The sequence below is a fragment of the Piliocolobus tephrosceles genome, chromosome 6 (assembly GCF_002776525.5).
Source record: "Piliocolobus tephrosceles isolate RC106 chromosome 6, ASM277652v3, whole genome shotgun sequence".
NCBI lineage: Eukaryota > Metazoa > Chordata > Mammalia > Primates > Cercopithecidae > Piliocolobus > Piliocolobus tephrosceles.
The window spans coordinates 73,887,219-73,913,927 of record NC_045439.1 but is presented as its reverse complement, the minus strand read 5'-3'; the positions used below and the strand labels follow the sequence as shown (position 1 = coordinate 73,913,927).

General features: G+C 36.9%; 1 protein-coding gene across 1 annotated transcript in view; it reads right to left on the bottom strand.

The window, feature by feature from the left end:
• Positions 1-26,709, bottom strand: part of WDR72 (WD repeat domain 72) — a 219,349-nt gene that overhangs the window by 177,619 nt on the left and 15,021 nt on the right. The window contains exons 3-12 of the mRNA XM_023227213.2: positions 25,251-25,329; positions 23,845-24,019; positions 23,086-23,162; positions 21,453-21,572; positions 20,006-20,151; positions 19,529-19,624; positions 14,885-15,033; positions 13,931-14,176; positions 10,280-10,500; positions 7,907-8,102 (exon numbers count right to left, since the gene is read on the bottom strand). Coding sequence (XP_023082981.1) covers positions 7,907-8,102; positions 10,280-10,500; positions 13,931-14,176; positions 14,885-15,033; positions 19,529-19,624; positions 20,006-20,151; positions 21,453-21,572; positions 23,086-23,162; positions 23,845-24,019; positions 25,251-25,329 — 1,505 coding nt within the window. The remainder of the gene's footprint in view (positions 1-7,906; positions 8,103-10,279; positions 10,501-13,930; positions 14,177-14,884; positions 15,034-19,528; positions 19,625-20,005; positions 20,152-21,452; positions 21,573-23,085; positions 23,163-23,844; positions 24,020-25,250; positions 25,330-26,709) is intronic.

Genomic DNA, 26,709 nt, shown 5'->3' with positions numbered 1-26,709 from the left:
GATAGATAGATAGATAGATAGATAGATAGATAGATAGATAGATAGATATTTAACAAAAATAAAGCCAGTATTCCACATACAGTAACTTCATACATCTTTTCTGCAAACATTGTGTGTTAAGTATCTTCATTATTACCATGAAGAAACTAGGTCTCTGATCAAGTTAGGGATTTGCCAAAGACTGCATATGTTAATAGTGGAAAAATCTTGTCTTTGAACACTAGGCAATAGTATTAGTTTGACAGATTAAAGGTGAATAATTAATCACATGGCATTACTTGTGCTCATGGAAGCTAACTGTTTTTTTTTACTCGATAAATATTTGTTGAGTTCTTCCTATGTGTCAGGTGCCATATCAGCTTCTAGAAATAGAACAGTGAACAATACAGGCAGAATTCTTGCCCTCAAGATGTTTTCAGATTAGTGAGAAAGACAGATGTTAACCCCAGAAGTGTAAGTATGAGAGGGGAAGTGCATTGTGCTATGGGAACAAGTCATAAAACTCCCCACAGGAAAACTTATCGGTACATTTGGATACTTTAGTATATTCCATATGCCACATTCTTATATGTTGCTTTATATTTTTAAAAATTGTTTCAGAGGTACAAGTTTTCCCTGATTACACTGAAAACTCTTTAAGGAGGGAAACCATATGTGATAATTCTAGTGTCCTTCACAGTGGTATGCATTTCACCAGAACAGGAAATAATTATTGAGCACAACTAGAATGGAGAGAAGGAGCTAAGGAGTCAGGAATAATGAATCCTTAGTATACACTAGTACTGTAATTCATGAAGGATTTATAATAAATAATAGTTAATGTTTATTCAGCCCTCACTGCCATTAAGAGACGGTGTTTTGAGGAGTTCAAACTTGATTTATGTAATATAGAATAAAAAGAGTAGAACAGGAATTCAAACCCAGGCAAGCTGACTCCCAGGGCTCATGTACATAACTCCTCTGGACATTGTCACCTACTTAAGAGATCAATTTTGACAACTGTGTAAATATCTCATAGTTAAGCATGTGCATACGCATACAAACGTGCACATGTACAATACTGCATGAATCAAAATCACAAATTGCAGTAAAACTGTGATAACTAGGGCAAAGGAGACAGAAATAAAGATTCAAAAAATGGTCAGTAAACTAAAAATATATGTTGAGTAATAACATCAGTAATTATTATAGTAAAGAAGAAAGAGGTCTGGAAAAGGTGATACAGGAAAAATCCTCACCCTATACTTTAATGTATCCTATTTTTCTTTTCTAAAACCAATCATCCCAAGAGGGTTCCATCTGTAATCTACCACAACAAAATAACGTGGCTTCGAGAAAATGACATACTAGAGAGACTATTACCTGCAGGATGCGGCATACCCCAAACCTACCTTTAACATACCTATAATGAAAATTGTATACTGGTTATGCTGAAAAGACTGTCAACACAACATAACCTTGCCCTGATATCTACAAAGTGGTGACCTTGAGAAGAAAACCAAGCAATATTGTTTCTCAGAATGGTATAGTTGGTCACTAGTGTAAATTTTAATGTTATTTTATATGTATGGGAATACTAGATGTTGTATACCATAAAAGAAGGTGACCAAGTAAAACCTGTGAACTGGCAAATTACTTCTCCATGTAGTAAACTTGTATGATATTTTGGTGTGGCAAAGTAGGAATTTAACCACACAATTCTAGTCTACTGAGGCAAACATGGCTGTATTTCTGAAAAACTGTGTCTTGCACGTCTTCTACATACCCCTCACTGTAAACTATTAAAGCAAACTCAAATCTATAGGACAAGATTAAACACTGAATATTTTTTAAAAACATGAGCTATTAGCTATTGGTTGACAAAACTCATTTCTTTATACTTTTATCTTTTTCTTTTTTCTTTTAAAAACTTTTTAAATTTAGTTATTCCTAAGCCTATGCACTTTGAAAACATGGAAGAACAAATGCTCCACTTTACAGTATTGTGGATTGAATAATTTTCCAGCTAACTACTACTAATTCTAATAAGAAAAATAAATTAAAAGATGGAAGTTTTGACTTCCTGCTGGCAAGGCAAAAAGAAAGAAAATTTAACACCTGTGGTGAAAATAACTCTGAAACGTATCTTCTTCCTTACTTCCTTAATTTCTTATGAATAGGTTTTGTTTCAATGCTCTGCATAAAAAATGTTTGTTTTAAAACTTGGAATGTATTTTCCCACAGAAACCATGTCATAATCAGAGGCTGGGTGTTCATGCCATGCTACAGTCATGAGGCTTTCTGTTCAGTGTTACACAGTCCACATTACCTGAGCAGGAACTGGAAGAAATGAACAAAAATAGAGTCCCCTGGACCCTGATTTCTACCTACTAATTGGCCAAATACTTCAGTCCCCAAAACCCAAGCCCCAAGCTGCTTCTGAGATGTCCTTAGGTCCGGAATACACCATGGATATAATACTTTTAAATATTCTTCCTGGAGCCCAGCAGTACCTGGGAAGAAGCCAGCCCAGTTCTCCAACAGGAGTCACGGGATGTGGACTGGCAGCTTCCCATGGTCTGTGCAGAGATCTGTGGGAGCTTGCTGAATAGGGGGAGCAATTTCAGTATTTTTATATTTTGGCACATATCTTCCTATGAGCACAAGAAAGACAGCCCTGAGCAGTGATACACAGCTTTTGCTTCTCCTCCCTTCCCATCAGCTGTCGCTTCTGCTATCAGAGTGCCTGCCACAAACAGCCTCCCCACTTGTAATTTGCTGCGGCTAATCTGTCATCTGAGAAATCAGATGACCAGAGCCGTTAGAACTACGTGTAAATTTAGAGTCAAGCTCTGAAAGACAGCCAGAGACCCTCTCCTTTAGGAGATCTTGTAGCAGGTTTCCTGGCAGCCATCTCCTTTCTTTGCAAAGCTGTTCTTATCTAATTCCCTGCTTGACAGTCTCAAAAGGTGACCTCCATCTACAAGAGATGTTCCTATTGCACGATAAGTGAAGAACACACCAGAATGGAAGAAGGAGACATATAATGTAGTGCCTGTGCCAACACCTACTCTGGGGACATTCAAACTCACAAAACTTCTCTGTGTTCCATTTCCTCACTGGTAAAATGGGTATAAGTATCCCTGTCCTGCTTACAGTGAGGTCTAATGGATTAAACATTTTCTGCTGCTGTAAGAATGAGTTATTATGAAATCAATGTCTTTAAAAAAAACAACCATCATTCTCAGGGGTCTGCAAACTATAGATGCAGGCCAAATCCAGCCTGCTGCCTGTTGTTGTAAGTAAAATTTGATTGAAATACATCCTCACCCTCTCCTTTATGTAGTGTCTATGACTTCACTTATGCTACAACAGGAGAGTTCAGTAGTTGCAACAAAGATCTATGGACCACAAAGCAGAAAATATCTACTAACCAGCCCTCTACAGAAAAAAAGTGTTTCTGATCCATCGTAAGATATTTTTAAAAAGTATTCTTTTTAAGCAAACAAGATTTCATTGTCCCCCCCCCCCCACACACACACAAAATGCAATTACTTAATATGGCGTATTTCCCAACATAGCTTGTACACTTAACAGAAGACCTTCAATAGAAAGTTATATTAATAACGCATAAGAAATTCATTAGACAAATTATCTGCTATGTAAATCCACTACGGTGAAAAGAGTAGTACTCAGAATTATTTTAAATTCAATTCTTAAAAGAATAATTAGCTCAGAGCTAAGATTTATTTCTGGTATGTAATTTAGGGAAAATAAAATCAGTAATACATTATTACCCCTATTGTGTCTCACAGCAATGAGGGCGACCAAGCCGCCCAGAGTTGTCATGCCAAATATACTGTGGGAGCTCAAATATTAATCAAAATGACATCTGCAATATTTTCCTTTCCTAATCAGGCCTAAACATCGTGGGACATCCGGCAAATCAATAAGCAAAACTAGATGCCCTCATCACTCCTAACCTGGCAGCACTACATTTTTAGCCAGAGGACGAGGGCCCTCAGTGTCACACAAACATTTCTTTACCTCAGTTGTTTGCCACTTCCAAGAGATGAGTGTGCCCACCTATGACCCCAAAATTTACCCTATCATCCATCTCACTATGCCACCTATCACAGAAAGAAACACCCCTTATCAGTCCAAGATAAAATAGGCACAGTGGTACATGACTTTAGAATATGCTTGTGTATTCTGCCAGAGACTCATAAGTAAAGTGAGAACAGGCTGTTATAAAGTATTTGTGAGAAACGGAAGAGGCCTCACATCCTGTCCTCTATAACCAAGGAAAGGTGGCACAGGGACTTACGCTATACCCCAGCCTTCCCAAGCTCCCACCAAGGCAGACTTTTGATAAGTTGAGAATTAATTACTTTTGGCTTCAAGCCCCTTTTCCTGCCTTCTCTTTCTAGTCCCCTTTCCTCGAAACTCTTATCCCACTAACACCTCCTATTTTCTCTCTGTGGGCTCTGGAATTGCTCTAGTGCTGAAAGATCTGATAAATACTTTTATGTCAATTTATCCCTCCTTCACGTAGTTAGAGGAGCAGAGTGCTGGAGAAATGAAAGTAGGAATAGGTCTGTTCACGTGGAACTAAGTGTGAACCCTATGGAGAGAATAGCAAAACTAAAAGGCCAAGGCCCAGGAAAAATTGACTGGAACATGAAATACACAGACCTTCACTTCAGGAGGTGAGACATGCCCCGTGAACTCCAAAACCCTAAGGAAGACTTGAAGCAGAAAGCTAAGAACCTGCTTACAATTGGGCAGCTAGGATCTAAGAGCCACAATTGGCCAATGTTAAGGTGATCATTCATACTCAATCTACTGAGGCAAGAGCATTTGGATTAATTAGTTCACTCATTCATTCGTCATTCGTGTGCCAGGCACATCCATGAGCTAGTATATTCCATACCTTCAAATAGCTCTTTTCAGCCTGTTTTGGTTTTAGTTGGTATTTTCCCCCTAGCTTTATGAAAATTCAAATGGAAACACTTCCTGATCTCAGACCATTCAACCTTTACAAGCAGAAAATAAAACAGAAATCAAGGACAGTAAACACGATGGAAGCGTCTTAGCCAGCTGAAATCCAACTTGGAAAAGAAAACATAATTCACTACATTGTAACCAAAATTAAAATCGCAGAGATTAAAGGCAAAACACAACAAAGGCAACACCAGATACAAGAATAAAGGAACAACATAAACTTATTCAAAAGAAATGAATGTGATATAGAAAGTTGGGCCACCAGCCACCTTCACAGGGTGTTGTGAGGCTCAAATGAGGTGGTCAATGGGATGGTGCTTTAAGAAGTGAAGAGGCTCGTCACAAATGTGAAGGTCTGGGTAGAAACACTAATACTATCATCACCAATTACAACCTCATCTTAAGATGAGTTGAGATTGTTTTTAAACTATTAATACAGATAACCAAAAGAAGAACAACTTTTATTCTATAGGTTACTTTGGCACTAAACCTATGCATATTGTTTGATATGGAAATTCTAAAATAAACTTTTTATAGAAAACAGTATAAATAACCAACTATAGGAGATTCCTCAATTAAAGCCTAGTATGTCCATAATGACAACTCTATCGATTATTGTCCATGTGACAACCCACCCCATCCTTTCCTACCTTCTGTGTCCTTCCTTCTTTGTGCACAGGGAGGCTGATGCCTAGAACTGAATGCCCTTCCCCTCTCGCTTCCAGTGGATTAAATTAATGGAGGTGACTGCAGAAGAAGAAAGAATTTCTTCCAGCCCTCCCCTCTCTATGTGAGTCCTGCATCTCTGGCAGGAGCTGCTTCTTTTCTATGACTTCATGGGGTGACCACTCCTCCTCAGCTTCAACTCTCACTGGGTCCCAGCAACAATGTTTTCTCCTCTTTCTGCTTCAGTCCTAGAGGTGGCCAGAGCTTCCTGATGCTGCCAGTGCCTGGGTGCTGGCGACCCTCACCATCCATTCCTTGTCTGGTCCCTAATCCCTGCCCACACCACTATAAATAGTCCTTTGATCCAAGTCTCTTCATTTGACCCATCTGGGTTGACTTCAGTTTCCTGCCAGGACTGTGACTGAAATAAAATACAGACTAAAATACAGTAAATATCTATTTATTGACATAGAAAAATGTCTGACAGAAAGTAGATCAAAATATTAATAGCACTTATTAATTAGTAGGATAGGATTATTTGTTTTTCTTTATATCTGTTTTTCAAACATTCTTCAAAATTTGGTTATGTATTTGAGGGAGTATATAAGAGAAATAACAAAATTAAAATACAGAATGGGAATAAATATAATCTCAAGAAGTACTAACGGTTTGGCTTTGCTTTACTTCCCACTCTGCCAAAAAAACACATAAACAAAAAGTTACATAGCCTGAGGGTGTCCCGATGGGAAAAGGGGACCATGAACACTCGGGAGTGCCCAGATATTTATTTATTCTTGCTGGATTCTATCACCCATGAAAAAAAGTTTAGTTACCAAGTGTTCACAATTGAAAATGCAATTGGGCACATTAATAAGCATGTGATTAACAGGATTTATTTTACAAGCACAAGTCAAGACTTTGCTGCATTTGTTGATAATAACAATAGTCAACCATTACTAAGGGCTAACCACCTGCAGGTACTGTTTACAAGCATTGTAGGTATTAGCTCATTTAATCCTCACAGGAAGGCAGTATTATTATCTCATTTCACAGATGAGGAGATTGACCAGCAAAGAAGCAATATAATATGATCCGAGGTCCTATTAACAGGCTCTGGAGGCAAGCCCAGGCTTTAGGGCCTATTTTATCTATTATACTTAACTGTGTTGCTCAAATCAAGAATTCCAAAACTCTCCTAATTTTGTGTATATCATGCAAAGAACAAGCAAGATCCTCAAACTGGTTCACCACTTATTAGTTGTACAGTCTTGTACATTTATGTATCACATCTGCAAATTCCTCATCAATAAAATAGTGAATAATACTTCTCCAACCTACCTCAGAAGCTGTGAGACTCTAAGGGGAAAATGAGCAGGAAAGCCCATCAAAGCTATAAAACAATTTACAAATGTAAGGCAGTATTAGGTTGCACCCGCTAAACACTAGTACATTAGTCATCATCACTTACACACAACAGTCAAATGCAAAGAAAATAGCAATTATTTTGGTGAAGTATGGTTCTAAACTATAATATTATAAACTATCCCAGTCTGTTAATAACACCCAACATAAAACCACCACTGATTAATCAATAAAAATCATGCTATAGATTCAGTGAAATGTACTCTCAAACAAACTCCCCTGACTCACGTTCATTAATTACCTCACCTTATTTGACATATTCCAGCATTTTCTGGAATGTATTACTCTCAATCTTCAGTTATGTAGTAGTTTTTTTTTTTTAATTTTAAAGTTCAAACTCTATATTCTCTATGATATGATATCAAAAGTTCAATTGAGCCACTCGGTTTTCAGTTTTCCTGACTCAACTTTTTGGAGTTTTATAATTAATTATATTCCATTATTACTGATCATCAATTAGCTCAAAATGTTGCTGAGATGGTGAGCATGCTGAAGAAAGCAGAATTTAATGATAATTTGAGACCAGTAGGACACTAAATTTCTCTCTTGTTAATAATTAAAGTAGATAACTTATGTTTTTATTTATAGCTTCCAGAAATATCCGGCTCATTCCTGTGCACTGCCCTGTCAGCTAATCATCAGTTGGTCAGGATCTGACTTAGGCCGCTGTGTTTTATTTTGCACACATGCCTTTAACTGAAGCCATTAAATGCAACCCAAACAAAGGTTAAAGCAAATGAGGTCATCACCGCGTCTTCTCTGAAATTTTCCATCTGGTCAAATGCTTGTACATCATAAATATATAAACAATGAAGGGGGTAAAATTTCAATTTACCTGTTTCAATTTCCCAAATATAGACTGAGTCATCTGCACATCCAACAATTAAAAAATTCTCAACCGGGTGCCATTTTATCATCCTCACAGGAAAAAAGTGCTTCCGGGCATGCAGGAGGCAACTCTTTCCCTCAAGGTGAAGGAGAGCCACGGAATGGTCACTGCACACACAGCAAATTATCTGCTCACCCCTTAGCTGTGAAAAGACAACATGCTTATGTAAGTAAATAGTCAAATGCTTTCTTTATGAGTAAGTCAGATTTTTTTCTCCCAGTAACATAAAAAAGTTTTGTTAAAGCCCCATTTACAAAAAGAACATTTCTGCTTTCTATAGCACCTTTCCATGTAATCCTCTACAGTGGAGCTTTAAACACTGGGTAGAGTCTAAGCTCAACAACTTCTCAGGAAGGTCACAAGATGAATCCAGGACAGATCTACTTATGAGATAAATGAAGGACTTGAGCATCACTCAGCAAATTCAGGCAGTGAGGCAGACATCGGAAATAATGCAGAATAAAATAAACCCCAGAACTAATTTGTTGCCACAAAAAGAAGCTATTTGTAGACACAAGCTTAGGCCCAAGGGTATCATGAGCTGATATTTTCCACTTAAAGCCTCAAAATGTGATTTGGTGCTGTTCCCAGAACTATACAGATTCTAATCCAAACAGGAAACTCAGTGTAGACACAATCTAAAAGAGGTAAGCATTAGATAGCTCGAACTGAATGTATAGCCTCAAAGACATAAGGACCAAAAATAGGCTCCCAGGACAATAATCCTTAAGATACGTTTTTAAAAGTCAGCATGTGGTTACCTTGAACAGGTTAGGACAATTACTATCCAAGGTGGATTCTCATGATCTAGCCAGAATTTTGGCTGTTTTGTTTAAAGCGTAAGTTTGGAGACCTTGAGACACCCATTACTCATCATTAACCTCTCTGGAGGCGGGTATGAGGGGAGTACTGGGGTACATATTTTCTTTCCTAATTCTTTATTAAGTGGACTCCAGAAATTGTAAGGAAAAAAAAATCACAAAATGGCAGGTGTGATAGATCTGGAGCCTAGACTTGCCGAATGAATCATATGTCATTTTTCCCTAACCATTCTATCTCCTGGAGAACCTGCCCATCCCACAGCTTCTAGAGCAGGCAGTCCAACGTGCTCCAGGAAACTTACATACATACACACACAGACCATGTGAACACAAATCTTATGGTTAGGAATAGACTATCGAGAAACAACGTTTATAAGCCAATTAACTGACTTAAAAAATCATTTTACCTGTGTTACCATGTCCTTTTACGACAGAGGAAACGCAAAAGTTGTTTGTTCATGTTTTTTTTTTAAAGTCAACTTTATAAAAGCTGAATTTAAGTTGACATTTCATAAGAAAATTCTACCTAAAGCGATTTCATTTTGACCCTGACAAGGTAGATGCTCACAAACTTATTAAAGCTCATTCTCTGTTAAATAAATGAATAAGCAAATAAAAACCCATTTAAGAAGAAAATGTGCTGGACACAATAGCTGACACCTGTAATGCCAGCACTTTGGGAGGCAGAGGTGGGAAGATTCCTTGCATCCAGGAGTTGGAGACCAGCCTGAGCAACAAAGCAAGATCCTGTCTCTACAAAAACAAAAATAAAAAACAGTAGCTGGACTTCATGCCTGTAGTCTCACCTACTTGGGAGGCGGAGGCAGGAGGATCCCTGGAGCCCAGGAGGTTGAGGCTGCAGTGAGCCGTGATCACGCCACTGTACTCCAGCTTGGGTGACAAAGTGAGATGCTGTCACACACACACACACACACACACACACACACACACACACACGACAAATGTAACTATTTATCAATATTATTATAAAAAGAAATTCTTGACAAAATCTTGCTTTGTTGCCCAGGCTGGAATGCACTGGCATGATTTCGGCTCACCACAAAATGGAAGTTATTGAAGGCAAAAGTTAATTTCTAATTTATAGATTCCTATATTGTTTGGCTTGTTTTTGCCTTGAGTATCTACTTTTATTTTTAAAAGATAATTCCATTAAAAATGAAGACACAGAACTAGAGGAAAAAAAATAGATGTAAGTACTTGAAGAGAAAGAATGAAGTGGCTATTGTAAAGCTAAGCATTGACTAAATCTTTGTTTTACAACCAAATTATCTGTATAATGTAAGTTACAATAATACTACAATTCATGTAGAAAGATTAGAAATAAACATATATAAATCATCCAGTTGTATTATAAGTACATAGAACTCATATTTTTCTTTTCTTTGGAAATATGGATCATTTTTACTTGTCTTATTAAGTATTCTATAATGTTATATAATTTTCAAATTTAGGTGTTATATTTTACTCTTTGTCTTACTTTAAACTTCTCTGGTGACATCAAAAGACTTGTTACTGCACCAGCTTCCAAAAAGAATTTATGCAAAATTTCTTCAGTAAAGATATCCCACAAGATGACGCATGAATCTAGGTCCCCAGACAACATCCAACTTTGGTCTAATTTCGAAGAGAGACCATGTGGGTAAAGTAATGAAGTGACACTTTGGTGGTGGCCTTTAAGAACTTTATGAGGCGGAGAATCTGAAAAACAATGAAACACCAAATAATACAGATGTTATTTTTGTTCAGAAAATCGTCCCAAGATTCTTTTTTATAAAATTTTAACATAAGGAAATTACATATAATTAAAGCATGCACTTGGCTAAGAAAACTAGTGAATACCCTTAGATCATCTTGAAAAGCAAGTGCCTCACCAGAAGCCAGAGTATGCTTTTGATGAAGCACTACAGTTAGTTGTTCAAAGTCTGTTAATTCTAGGCCAGGCATGGTGGCTCATGCCTATAATATCAGCACTTTGGGAGGCTGAGATGGGCAGATCGCTTGAGGTCAGGGGTTCAAGACCAGCCTGGCCAATATCGTGAAACCCCATCTCTACTAAAAATACAAAAATTAGCTAGATATAGTGGCTCGCACCTACAGACCCAGCTACTCATGAGTCTGAGGCAGGAGAATCACTTGAACCTGGAAGGTGGAGGTTGCAGTGAGCTGAGATCATGCCACTGTACTCCAGCCTGGGCAACAGAGCAAGACTGTCAAAAAAAAAAAAGAAGTCTATTAATTCTTAAGGACATTAGTAAATTACCAATTCCAGTGTCATGGAATAGTAAACACTGTTCTAAAAGAGTGAACACCTCATACATTTACCTCCATAAAAATAAGTTCCGAATATTATTTATTTTCATTCTTTTTTCTTCTTTTTTAGAGACAGGGTCTCGCTGTTGACCAAGCTGGAGTGCAGTGGTGCAATCATGGCACCATAAGACAAAACTTCTATTCCTCAAATTCCCTGGGCTCAGGTGATCCTTCTACCTCAGCCTCCCTATAGCTGGGACCACAGGTGAGCACCACCATGCCCAGGTAATTTTTGTATTTTTTGCAGGGACAGGGTGTCACCATGATGCTCACACTGATCTCAAACTCCTGGCCTCAAGGGATCCACCCGCCTCAGCCTTCCAAAGTGCTGGGATTACAGGCCGTAGCCCATAATTCTTTAAATTAGAATGACTAAGTCTAGTATACAAGAAAAGAAAAGTTTCAGGAAATTTTTTTGCTTTGAAAGATATTAGAGATTACCTAATTCTACCTCTTGGCTTTACAGATAACGCATCTGAGGCGCAGAGAGGTTAAGTGACTTGCATCCAAGTGTGAAAAAGCAAAGTAAAATGTTTAAGAGTACAGCATTGCTGTTAAATGAATCTGTCTTTTTTCCCCTGGGTCTATCACCTACTAGATATGTCACCTTAGCTAGGTGCCTTTTCCCTCTTAACCACAGATGTTACATCTGAAAATTTAGGATAATAATAGTCCTTACTTCAGACAAGACTGTTGTGTGGAATAAATAAGATAATGTCTATAATTTTGTAGCACTCTGCTTGGCACTCGGTAGGCATATGGGCATTTCAAATCACAGCTGTATGAGAGCACAGGACTACTGACACACTACTGTGCTAGGGGGTTACTCTTCCCACCAGCCACACTGCTTCTTCCTTCATCACTAGCTAAACTCCCCCAAATTGGAAAGAACCATAAACCACAAACTCTCTTTATTCACACTGAAAATAAACCTCAAAGAATTATTATTATACTTCAGAAACTTCTATTCCATCAGGCATATCCTTACTTTGTATCTCCCAAAAAAACAGGATGAATGTTCATTGAGCTGCTACAAGTTAAATGTGACTTTTTCTTGCTTTCTGGATATTAGGATAAATCAGCCTGGATAAAAACTGCTAGGTCTTCGCTTTTTCACTAACTTTTAACAGCAGCCATTTAGCTGTATACCAGTACATTACCTCTGTTTGGTTCATTGCCATTTACTCCTCCACTTCAGTCAATCACTGAAGCACAAGTCAGTAGCATTTAGTAAGTGGCCAAAGTAAGCTGAGAACAATAGTAAGCAATATAAGAAGTTTTTTTAAATTGAGATTTAGTCCTTACCCTTAAGGACCTTATGCTCTAATACGATTCATATAATAATAATAAAATAGTATACAGTTTTTTTCTACACATCCTAAATCTCAATCATCTCCTATATTTCCTTCCCTTACACAAGACAATTTAATAGGCATTTGTTGTTGTAATGCACAAATGCAGAAAGATGTATAAGAACACATGTATATTTCATTCACAAAGAAATACAGATTAAAACAGGAAGATACTATTTTTCTCCTGATTAGCAAAGATTAAAAAGTTTAATAGAACACAAAATTGGTAGATAAAGTTTGGGGCAAAAAGGCATTTTATAGGCTATTAGTGAAAATGCATGCATATTGATGAAAGTTCTTTTTTTTTTTTTTTTTTTTTTGAGACGGAGTCTGGCTCTGTGGCCCAGGCTGGAGTGCAGTGGCCGGATCTCAGCTCACTGCAAGCTCCGCCTCCTGGGTTTACGCCATTCTCCTGCCTCAGCCTCCTGAGTAGCTGGGACTACAGGCGCCCGCCAACTCACCCGGCTAGTTTTTTTGTATTTTTTAGTAGAGACGGGGTTTCACCGTGTTTGCCAGGATGGGAAAGTTCTTTACAGAATATTTTACATATATTTTCAAAATTAAAAATGCAAACCAATGTTGATCTGGTAATTCTACTCTTAGGAATTAATATACAGATATACTCATATGTATGTACAATGATAATCAATTCTGCATTGTCCATAGTAGCTAAAAACTAGAAAACCTACACACCAATAGGCAATTAAAGTTTGATTATTACTAATTATTTAAAGTCAGCTCGTAAAGAATGAACTCCAAAATATTTTATTTAGATTTGTTTAAGGACATTCTAGTCAAGCATGTAGAATACACTTTTATTTGTGCAATATAATTAAAAGACAATATTGTTATGCTGATATGTGCTTGTATACACGTAGAAAATTTCAAGAAGAGTATCAACCGTTATTAGCAGTTGCCTTTGGAGAAAGGAACTGGAAGATCAAGTAAGGAGAAAAACTCATTTCTTATTGTATAACCTTCTGCCTGAGTTTTTTTTTTTTTTTTTTTTTTTTTTTTTAATGGAGTGGAGTCTTGCCCTATTGCCCAGGCTGGAGTGCAGTGGCGCCACCTTGGCTCACTGCAAGCTCCGCCTCCCGGGTTCACGCCATTCCCCTGCCTCAGCCTCCCAAGTAGCTGGGACTACAGGTGCCCGCCACCATGCCCAGCTATTTTTTTTTTGTTGTATTTTTAGTAGAGGCGAGGTTTCACCGTGTTAGCCAGGATGGTCTCAATCTCCAGACCTCGTGATCCACCCGCCTCAGCCCCCCAAAGTGCTAGGATTACAGGGAATTTACAAAAAAAAAAAAAAACCCTATATGTATGTTTTACTTCAACATTAAAATATGTACATATTTAGCAGCAAATGCCAGCTAATTCTTTAGGCCCCTAAATCTTCTTTAGTGCAGTTTGTTGAAATTGCAGTTTTAGATAAATCAAATAAGTAGGGTCAAATAAAAGTCAATGACCTTTTACTAAAGAACCACCTTCTAGAAGTCTTGCTTTGGCAGCATTCAAAGCCTGGGTAATGATAATTGTCCCATCTTCACAGCCACATATTAGTTTATCAAGACTTGGAATATACTCTGATGAAGTGACTACAGCAGTTCCTGCCCCATCTTTAAGCCCAGAAAAGTAGTCAATAATACTTTGTGACACAGTATCATGCTTATCAAAATTATCTTGAAGAGTCCAGGTGGTAGTTACTGGTATCTCTAAAAAGAAAACAGAGATAAAAAGAAAATTTGGTTTATCAATGCATCATAGACATGGAAAATATCAAGGCACCCTCCCTTCAAAAATATGAATACAGTGTTACAGCCTATCCCAGATTCATATTGCCAGCATTCATCTCTTGTTAAGTTCAATCGATGTTAACATGAATTATATTGGTTATATTAGTATATAAGATCCATAAGGTTTGTGCGTGTATGTGTGTGTGTTTAATTTTTATTTTTTTTATTTTTATTTTTTTTTGAGACCGAATCTCACTGTGTCACCCAGGCTGGAGTGTAGTGGCATGATCTCGGCTCACTACAATCTTCGCCTCCTGGGTTAAAGCAATTCACCTGCCTCAACCTCCTGAGTAGCTCAGATTACAAGTGCACGCCGCCACGCCCGGCTAATTTTTTGTATTTTAGTAGAGATGGGGTTTCACCGTGTTGCCCAGGCTGGTCTCGAACTCCTTCGCTCAGTCAATTCACCCACCTCAGCTTCCCAAAGTGCTAGGATTACAGGTATGAGCCACCATACCCGGCCTAAGCTTTGTGTTTATACCTGCTTTTATGTTGTCATTTAATACATAATAGTACACAATAAATTTTTCTTGTTTGTGGTCCCATGTTGCTCAACTTAGAAGAACAATGAGTTAATTACAAATTTGTTCTCAGAAGATACGTGACTAGAAATGGAAACTGACTTACCTCTAGGAGAACCATCAAACTTGGATACAGGAACATCAGGGATGTGCCACAAAGTAATTCTTCCTGAGACTTCTCCAGAGAAAAGTACCTTGTAAAAAGGCTCTTTTCTCTCATTCATGTAGCCCATAACAAAGGGACGGCTCTGTTCCGAAACAAACAGTGGGCTTTTATGTAGGAAATATTCTAATTATAGAGAGATGGCCACTGTTTTTAAATGGAGAAACAAGACTTAATAACTGAAGTAAATATTTTCAATTTATTTCCCACTGTTTCAAAATTTTCAAGTAAATTAAATGAAATAATCTGTGATCTAGGACTAAAGAGGCTTTAAACAACAACAAGCAAAGTCATAGACTTCAGAGAGTCAATAAAAGTATCTAACATTTACTGACTCTGTGTGTGTGTGTATGTGTATGTATAGCTATGTGTGTACACATTACTGCAAGGGGTTTTCTACATATTCAGTTAAATAATCCTCACAATAACCCTATAAAATTGATACTATCATTGTTTTCATTTTACAAACAAGAAAACTTGGGTTTTCCTGTGAAGTGAAGAGATTGATTTGTCTAAGGCGATTAGAGGAAGCAATGGGCTTTGAGTCCAGTCATTCTGATTCAGCAACCCATGTCTTGATGCTAAAGATGTTCACTAAGAAGGCTTAATGTCTTCATAGTTCCTTTATAGTTCTAATTGTCAGTTAAAACAGCAACAACTCATATTTGTATAGTAATTTTGTGTTGTTAACATGTTTTCCACTTTTTGTTGAGTGTTTTTCAAATTTAACATACTTGATTTCCAATTTCTCAAGTGGCCACAAAGGAAAATGATTCCATAATTTATAATGTGTGTGTATATACATATATACTGTTATACATTATATAAATTATGTATAATATTATACATATTATACATAATTTATGATCTTGCTGAAGGAAAATATGAATATTGGGCGCCAGTGCTCTTAAAGCTATGCCTTCACTAGTGAATGCATCTAGAGCATCCCTGGTCCTTCTCAGGGCAGTATAGCTGTTCTTCGGGCAGGTTGGTACATAGATATTAAGGGATCAAAATCGTTTAAGCAATTACAAAAACAAAACCTGAACTCTCTTTGGTGCAGAAGTAAAAGTCATCCTAAAAAGAAAGCCAATTGCTGGTGCTAGAATTAAAGAAGTCCAGGAAAGTGATGCTTCCTAGTCAGAAAATACACGCTTTAAGGTATGGATTTAGACACATTAGTGAAAAATTCTATTCATTAGTGATTATTAAGGGCCAAGATATTGCTACATTTAATCTTCACAACAAAGCTATGTAGTTAAGTAAACATTGCTATTATCCTGATACGAAAATAGAGAAACTATGACAGAAAATAAGAAACCAATCCAAGGTCATCCAACCAAGATGTGTAATTAATTCCCTATAGTCCCAAGAAATAAGAGCATCATAGAAAATGGTTCCAATAAAGTCAGTTTCTAAATAATTTTTTTTAAGACTCAGAGGGCACTTTGGTGTCTTACAGCCATGATTTTTATAGCTATTTGAAATGGTGTTGATAAAATTTGGTTAAATTGGCTATTCAAACTCTCCCACCCTTATAGGCACTTAGAACTGATTGTTCCAACTCCCTGGTTATTCTGATTTGAAAAGGAAGCTCCAAGAAGCTGGTGGGTTACTCAAGTTGGTGGCAGCATAACTCTTCCCAGCTGGTGCTTTGCCCCTGCAGTTGAAGTTCGCTGTTGCTCTCATGCCCTCTGCCTTCACCTTCCACATTGCCGCCTTCTCAATCGCTCACACTCACTCCTTGGTCCCTCGCTCCTCCTCCTCCCAAACAGTTCCCTCTCATTCTGCTATTCACCTGAAAATCTCTTCATAGTCCCTTACCATGTGAATTCCGATTTTTCATCACAGTGTTCATCATGAGAGTCTCCATCATCCAGGAGGTAATAAAACATAGCCATTAGCACTGAAATCCCTGGGGCTAACTGCCTGGATTTAAATCCTGGCTTTACCACATCCTAGCTCTATTGAAAGAGCAAGTTGGTTACTGTAGGCAATTTAGTACACCTCACTGTCTCATTTTCCCTGACTGTGAAATAAGACTAATAAAAGCACCTGCTATATGGGTTTGGTATAAGGATTAATGAGTAGATAAACATAAGGTACATAGAATGGTCCCTGACATTTAGTCCCTATTTAATTAATTTTAACAATTCTGGTTATTCTTTTCTCAGAACAATTGAGAAACTCACTCCAAAACCCATTACTGGATTTGGGCTAAACCACTTGAGTTCAAATCCTGGGAATTCACCCCTCTGACCATCAGTTTCAACATGGGATCTTGGTGGCAACTAAAGTAAATCAGGTTGTTTGTATGTTTGACAATAATAAGGACTCAAATGAAGCTTTTATCATCATTATCACCATCATCATCATCATCATCATCATCACCATTACTCTTAGTTCCTGCACACACAGTCTTTGTTTGCAATCCTTAGGCTGTTTCTATCCCAGCTATTCCCATCTCAGTACAGCAGCCTTACTCTGTGGCTGAGACCCTGGGAAACCCAGTTCCTTATCTCAACAGCCAGAACCCCTGCACCACAGGTCTCAGCAATTACCAGCTGTGCTTTGAAGCTAGGGAGATCCTCATGCGGCTATTGGAAGGAAAGACGAATCCTCATTCTCACCGCTGCAACTCCATCAGCAGATATGTACATGGGCATTACAAACAGTAATTCTGAGAACCTGTTACTGTCAAACCTGGAGATTTAATTCGATGGTATCACTCCAAAAAATGAGTCCGGACAATACTACCTGCTTACAGAGCAGTCTTTTCTAAGCTCACTGAATGTATCAAATTCATCTCTTCTTCCTACCACAATGCCTTCATTACTTGGTAACTGCAAGAGAGACTAAGGACTCTTATATTTAGTGAACACTGGTGATGTTTGAATAAGGGGAAGAAAGTATGACTTTATGTCCTGGATAAAAGGCAAGTAAGGACAGGCAGACCAACTTTTTCCAGTTTCCAATTATTCTATTCACATTTCACCGGCTTCTAGGCATTTCTCACTTTTAAGATACAGAAACATCTATGGTTGTTTAAACAAGAATTATTGGTAAAAGACCTATAAGTTTATGTCTTCACATTTTGAGAAACAAAGCAAGGTAAATTCCCATGAGATTAGTTATTTTTTAATTGTTGTACTCTTTCCTCATGGTTATATATAACATTGAAATTTTCAGGAACAAGAAGCCCCTAAAGGGCACAACTGATCATTGGCTTTCAGGGCAAACTGTGCTTTATAAAAACGCTTTCAAAGCTAAGGAGGAAAAGAGCAGATCCTTTAAAAAAATAACTAAATATGCCTTTCTAAGGAAGCCCCAGTACTGTTTTTGTGATCAACAGCAAAACAGGAACCTATTGCTGCCCACAGGTAATTTTAGAAACAGTCGTTGATGCATGCCATAATTATAAAGTTTGCTTGTGTCCCAGTGGCACTTGGGGTTCTAATTTTTGGCTGACAGTTTCTTAATCAAGTTTTCACAACAAAACCTCACAGATATGTTAAAGGGACAATTACTGAACTGTAGGATTTCCAACAGCTATGCTGCCTAATTAAGCAAACCATCATTCTGTTAAAAGTAGCATGCTTCCCTGGTTGACACATCAATAATTCAAAACTCTTCCACTCTCCATGAAATACGTTTTTGGATAATTAACTGATGACAAAGTCCAAAGGCTTAGGAAAAAAAAAAAAACACTTTGGATAACACTACTGAAATAAAATAACTGCTTACATTTTCAGGCTTCCTAGAGTGTCAAAGGTATGATTCAGTCAAGTAATAAGCTACAATTATAGTATCAACCTTCTGCCAAAAGCGTAATTATATTTGTTTTAACAAGAAAATTTATTCGTAAGAATAGCTAAATACATCTGAAAATGATATCAATATATTATTAAGTAAAGAAACAGAATATAAAACATTCCATAAAGTTTAAAAATTGGAGTAGATACATAAAAATGTTTAACAATGTTTTGTCACACCATTTATCACAAGGGTCAGTGAAAAAAATGTATGGTGTGTGTGTATGTGCTTGTACGTACATACACACACACACAAATGCAGAGAGAGACAGAGAGAGAATGAGAAAGAAAGTAAATATAGCAAAATGTTAGCAATTGGTGAATCTAGGTAAAGCGTATATGAATAATTACTGAATACTCTTGCACCTTTTCCAAATATTTGAAAATTTTCCAATCAAAATAAGTAAATACATACAAGAAAGTAAAAAAAAAATAAAAAGAAAAAAAAAAAAAAAAAAAAAAAACTCAGTGAATATTTACTGCGGTGAAATTAGGAATTTTAATTTCTCCTTTCTTTTCAACATTTATAATTTTCCTATAGTAAATATGTATTGTTTCATTATAAACTTAAAACACAGACTTAAACATAGTAGATTTTTAAAGACAAAGTTTTTTCTTTGGTAGCCATTGACAATTAAACTTGATTTTCTCATTAACAACTTGATGGGATGCTTCCATTCAATTTTTTCAAGCCTGACTCTGACAGACAAAGCAACACTTATCCAAGAAACTGAGTGAAACAGCTTTGAGGCAGTCACTCTTTTCTTGCATTACCTTATTTTCCTGCACAGAAGTAGAGCACAGTAAATGAGGATAAATGGACTCTTTAAGCACTCTTCCATCAACAGGGTATAAGCTTTTTGAAAGCCCACTGCATGGCAAAAATAAAAAGCAAAGTTTAGAACTCTGAGGTTCTTTATTCGTTCTTTTCCCCCTCCCACTTTCAAAAGCCGGATGGTACCGTTCAAGTTTCTAAACTCTACTTAGAAATTGTTGGGTTAATAATTACAAGTGACTTTTTGAAAACCCAGCACCAGCTGTACAAGTTATACATGGTTAATCTCATTCCTCCGTCCCCTGCTGTTTTGTACAAAGGCTGAAGCCTACCAAGCCCAGAGTAAATCTTCTAGTGCCAAAGTTGTTTTGTTCTGGTTTTTGATCATGGGCAGCATGCAGGGATTTTTCCATAATAAACCTCCCAAAGTTCATTTTCTACCTGAATGTTTTGTATACCGCTCCCATCTGAGCCCACCTGTTCAGCAGCTGATAGATGTAACTGTGACCATCTTCTGTCCAGATGAGGATTCTGTGGGCAGCAATCATTTCTCCACCAGCAAAGAACTGCCCGTTTCTGCTAACTTCAGTCAGCAGAAGGGAAAAATCACAATAATCATAAACCTAAAATATGAAGTTAATGCACATTATCAAAGGTTTAAATCTAGTCTGCCAATAAGATGAATATAAATTATGATAGTAATAATATAACAACATAGTAAGCATTGATAACAGACCATACTGTACTCATATATTAAGAATTTTTACCATCACTTATTGACTTATATTTATCTTAGGGTAGGTTTCAGTAGATAAAGTTCATCTGGTTATGTCATTCCAGAGTGTGTACACTAAACATAGAAACCCCAAATCCCAAAATTTCTAAGTGATTTTATTCTTTCCATAATGAGCACTCCAAGTTTTACATTTGAAAATTTATTATGCATATAAAAAATGTATATCACATAAATATTTTGTTAGATCATATACTTTTAAATCTTTGTTCAAAAATACATTATCACCATACAAGTAAGACTATACAGTTTTCTTAACTGAGCCAGTTATACAAAACTTTAAAGAAAAATAAATGTTATGAAATGATGGCAACTTAGCTTTTCTTTCTTCTTGGAAATGTCAGTGAACATATTCACAAGAAAATAATGCTTGTCCCTCTTAAAACAAATGCAGTGACAAAGTAGAAAAAGTAAAACATCTAAAAATATAATCAAACTATGTAAGTGAGAAGTATATTTGAGTTCTAAAGTGTAGACACCAAATTTTGAAAATAATTTAGAGCTAAATATTCATTGTTATTATGGTCTGTTGTTAATAAAATTAGGATATACTACTACATATATAATATTTTCGGATACAAAACTGTTGCATATAGCATGATATTAAATATGTAGTAGTATATCCTAATTTTATTAAAGAGTTAAAAACTTGTATGTCAGGCCGGGCGCGGTGGCTCACGCTTGTAATCCCAGCACTTTGGGAAGCCGAGGCGGGCAGATCATGAGGTCAGGAGTTCGAGACCAGCCTGACCAACATGGTGAAACCCAGTCTCTCCTAAAAATACAAAAATTAGCCAGGTATAGTGGCGTGCGCTTGTAATTCCAGCTACTCAGGAGGCTGAGGCAGGAGAATTGCTTGAACCCAGGAGGCAGAGGTTGCAGTGAGCTGAGATCGTGCCACTGCACTCCTCCAGCCTGGGCAACAGAGTGACACTCTGTCTCAAAAAAAAAAAAAAAAAAAAAAAACAACTGTTATGTCAGTCATAAAAGACACATCATTCCATTTTCTGGTAATACTATTACAGAGAATTTGTATCACATTTAAATCATATTCTAATTTTTATACAAATCAAAAAAAAAAACAAATTACACTTGTACATCACTGGTATTTATTATGTTATTTTATAATACCTTCCAACATTTAGAAAACACCACCAATAGAAGTCTCTCAGTATATGTGCAAAATCGTATTGTCTGGCAGTTCAAGGACTCAAGAAACTTTGATTCTTTTTCATAGACATCTCGCTTTTCCTTCAAAAGGAAAGAAAATCTTTTAGTACTAGTTCCAGGTAATTCACACACAGCCATGAGAGGACCCGCTGCCTGTGCATCTCAAGTAGATCACAACATTATAAAATGAAAAGTATTTCAGTTTCCTTTTGAGTGTTTTGAACTAAGAAGTTACTTTGCAATAGAAGCTGTGTACCTGGGTGATGAAATAATCTGTACACCCAATCCCCACAACACTTAATTTACCTGTATAACAAACCTGCATATGTACTTCTGAAAGTCTTTAAAAAAAAATTAAAGAAATATAGGATGTATTTCTTGAAAAAAAAAGTTGTGATCAGGAAATCCACTTAGATTCAAGGGCTCATTACATGCAACCATTCAACAAACATTCTGTGAGGAACTACGGCTGGATGCTAAGAATGTCAAGATAAGAATAAGCTAGAGACTGTTAGATATGGCAGAAAGGTCAAAGAAAAAAATCTAAAATGATGACTAAAAAAACCTACAGTATTTTCTTTTATTTTATATTTTTTCCTTGAAACAGAGTCTTGCTCTGTCACTAAGAATGGTGCGCAGTGGCAGGATCTCGGCTCACTGCAATCCCCTCCTCCTGGGTTCCAATGATTCTCCTTCCTCAGCCTCCTGAGTAGCTAGGATTACAGGTGCATGCCACCACTCCCAGCTATTTTTTTTTTTTTTTTGTACTTTTAGTAGATATGAGGTTTCACCATGTTGGACAGGCTGGTCTTGACCTCCTGACCTCTGGTGATCCGCCTGCCTTGGCCTCCCAAAGTGCTGGGATTACAGGTGTGAGCCACTGTGCCTGGCCTAGTATTTTGATTGCCAATAAATAAATAAATAAATAAAAATTAAAAAAGGAAAGAATTGCCAACACACAGCACATAAAATACTACATTCTCCATAAGTCTGTGATAATGCTGGATGTATATTTCTTGAGCTCAGCATACCATCACAATTCCTAGGCTTCTTCAACCAATAAATTCCTAAAAAGACCCCAGAGCTCCTTGGGGAAGCCTAAATAATTTTGTCATCAGCACACATAGTATGGCTGTTCTTTCCTCCATCATCTCAACTTGTAGCTTGATGCCAGGGAACCGGTGAATATACTGGACTCCCCAGGGACACGCCTCTCAATTTTTTAGAGTCATTTGCCTGCCACTGTTCACACATACTTAGAAGAAAGGAGGATTTCTGCTGTAAGGAACAGAGAGATGTTCTCCTATTTTTAAAAAATTAAAAATGTAATCTTTGTGTGTGTGTGTGTGTGTATATGTGTGTGTAAATGAAAACATCTGTATATACATGGAGAAAAGGTTGGAAGGATACAAGCCAATTGTACTCAATGCTCACCCCTGGGAAGATGGATGGGGGAAATATATGGATGTAGAATTTATACACTTCTATGTTATTTGAACTTTTGACAATAAGCATGTAATAGCCTTATAATTTATACATTTCAATGAATATGCTTGAAATTGTAGGGAAAAAAGAGTAGGGTTCCCAAGCCAACCTGAATGCTGTTGATAGATGAGGAAAGATCCCATACTTTGAGCTCACCAGCTACTGATACCACCAAGAGAGAATCTTCTGTGAAAAGAATAAAAGTCACATATAAGCTTACCATGGATACAATTGGGTAGGTAAAAATCATTTCATAGTCATTTAAGAATTATGCTGGGCTATGTAGATGGAAAATTTTCAGCCTTGGAGTTACTTTTTAACTAGAAAAAAATAAACATTTTACATCGTGCTCCAAATCTGTTTTAAAATTTCAAAGTGATTCCTAGGTATAAGAAGAGCACCACTAGAAGCAGAATCACATTGCAAATCATCGTAACAAGAACCTTCCTGTTTGAGAAGTAAGTGAGGAGCCAACTTCCACTTCCCTTAGCAGTCACTCATTACAGAAACTGAATTATCAATACTACATCTAGAAGATACAGCAGGGCAAAATACCAGGAGTCCTGCTAATCCACAACAAAACCTGCTTGTCACTCTTAAAATGTAACAAGCAGAACTTGGTGATAAAAGCACAGATTCACCTCTTTCCCCCTCATCTTAACCTTTTGCTGACTTTCCAGTGTTTTGAACCACTGGCATGGGTGTTCTTAGTTTTTCTTGATCAGATGTATTACAGACATATCCTCATTAATAGGTAAACATAAAGAAGCATTCTTTCTGAATTCCTGCCCAATAATTCGACAAATAATTCAAAAGTAGATATTTTTATCTGCAATCTCTTTACTGTCAGATAATATCTAACTACTACCTTGAATTCTCATGGAGTGAACAATGCACATGCAGTTGATCCAGTCGGGAAACTGAGATGATCTAAAACTGTGAACAACAGCCAAAGTTTTGGCATCAATTATAAGGACATCTTGATATTCTCCACAACAAAGAAGCCAGCCTTCTCCTGTCATCCGGAATGAGCAGTGGTAATACTATGCATATGGAAATCAAAGTAAACATTTAATTATCACTAGAAATTAACATAATTTGGCTACATTGAAGATTTCTCTAGACCTTAGTTTTAGCATATGATCAATTAAGGTATTGAATTGAACAGCAACTAAAATTTCTCTTAGTTCAGTTATTCCAAACTCCTACTAGCACTTTAGTCTCATTTGCATCTCATGATTTTTCTGGAGAAGGAGAGATCCCTTGGAAGAAGTAATTTTATTCTAAATCATGGAAAGCTCATAACTGAATTATTTCTGGAGTGCAACTTGGAACTAAACAACAACAAGGCCAGGCACAGTGGTTCATGCCTATATCCCAGTGCTTTGGGAGGCTATGGTGGGAAGATCACTTGAGGCCAGGAATTTGAGGCTGTCGTTAGCACCACCGCACTTCAGCCCGGGTGACACAGCGAGACCCTGTCTCTTAAAGAAAAAGAATTAATAGCAACAACAAAACCCAAGTTCCTTACTGTAGCAACAATGCTGTATGTTAAAAAGAAAGTGTTTGAAGGGCATTTGAGGATTATTATGCCAAATAAGTTGTGGAAATATTTTATTAAAGATCAAGTAAAGCATTCTACTTTTAACCAGCTCTCTCTGTGCAGGGTTTTATTCCCAGAAAAAAAAGGGGAGAGTTTGTGAATGCTGAAATGCCCATCATCAACACTAAAAGTGTAAAACATTTAAAAACGTGGTCAGCACCATTGGAATCATGCAACCACACGACATATGCTTGGAAACCATCTACTAAAAGCCAAGATTTGCCTTAAAGATTGGGAAGTGATTATAAAAATTATATATATATAAATTAAGAACCTATCTACCAAAACATAAGGGTTAAAATTGGAAACGAGGGAGAAAAAAAACTGTTTGTTCTTTATAAGACAGCACATCATTAAAACTGAATTTTTACACATGTACAAGTATGTGTATGTTTTGTGGCACTAAGGCAATATATGGAAATTGTCTTTCAAAGCTATTAGAAAGACACAAAAATGAAAGAATCAGGGGAAAAAATCTGCTTGAATAATACCTTTTGGGAAAGCAAAATGCCAAAATAGCAGATGATAACTGGTGATATTTGACCCTCATGACAAAATAAAAATTCAAGCAAAGAATATTCTCCAAAGATGTTTCTTTAGAAGTGTATTTGCAAATGCCCTAAACAAGTTGCAGAATCTAGAAATGCCCTGAAGGAAGTGAGCGTACTTACACAGATTGCAGTGTGCCTGTAAGGAAGTGTAGCCTTCTCCACGCACTGTCCACTGGTGACATTCCAAACACACATCTCCCTAGCAGAAATAACTTTGTATTATTCTCTGTCATTTCCACTCAATTGTCTGGAATAATTTTTGCGCCACCAAGTTTTTCTCTAGTGCTGCACTTAAGTGCAGCCTGATCATTTATGTGGCTTTTTGTTACAGATTACTGGGCAAGAAAATGTTGTGGTCATTAGCAGGGATGACATACTGTATCTGTATCTTTTTGTTTGGGTAATTACACCCTGCTGCCAGCCTGCAAACCTTACTTTAGAGACAACCGGGCCTACAACAAATTGTGGAGATACAGCTATCACAGCCTGTTAGTGACAGTACAACAATCTTTCAGTGGAAACTGTAGCCTCTTGAAAATGCTTTATTTCACTGAACTTAAACTACATATTCTGAAAATCAAAATGCATCAAGTGCTGCATCTTCTGAGGCCAATGTATCATTTTTGTAAAAACAAACAGTGCCACCAAGAGGCTACATTTGGTCTATCATTGATAACAGTGTATCTCTGCTTCTCCCGATTTGAAATCCTGAAATCATCCTTGCCACCTAATATTTAGAAAAATATTATTATTTTGAAAACTCTTACTTGGTTTACATATTACAAAGACACAGTTTTAAAATACAGTTACAAAGTACACCCAGCATAGGGTAGTTTATATGACTTCCCAAAAATCAGAATGACTGTTTCAGAATTGTTTGGTAATATTCTTCAGTCTTGAGAGTTTTAACACATAAGCAAAATTTTCCATGTTCTATAACACAAAAGTTTTATGGCCTTAAAGGAGATACCGCTATTATATTAAGAAACAAAATACATAGACTAATAATGTCAACAATTGTATGCATTTGGTGATTTGCAGGTTTTTTTGTTTTTCTAACCAAACACTGGCACTCAATCTTCTAAATTAGTGCTTCTTAAACTGGGGCGATTTTGCTTCCCCCTATTCCGCCTGCATTCCAAGGACACTTGGTAATATTTTGAGATATTTTTGGTTGTTACAACTAGGAACACACTACTGGCATCTAGTGGGGAGAGGCAAGGGATGCTGCCAAATATCCTACGATGCATACAACAGTCCCCCACGACTGTTGAAGTATCTGTTCCTAAATGCCATTAGCACTGAGGTTCAGAAATCATATTCCAGAAATAGACAAGAAATATTCATAGTATTTTCCCTCTGTTCATATCCAACCTCTTTCCAAAAAGATTTGAGGTAACCTGAAAAGACATATAATTCTATAAAACAGGAGGAAAAACATCTGTGTGTGTGTGTCTGTGTGTACCTACTAAAAAATAAGATTGGGAGAAGGTAGATATTGAAATAATATATCTCAAAGGTAAACAAACTAATAATGCATCTATAAAATCAAGAAATATATCTCAAAGGGAAAATAATT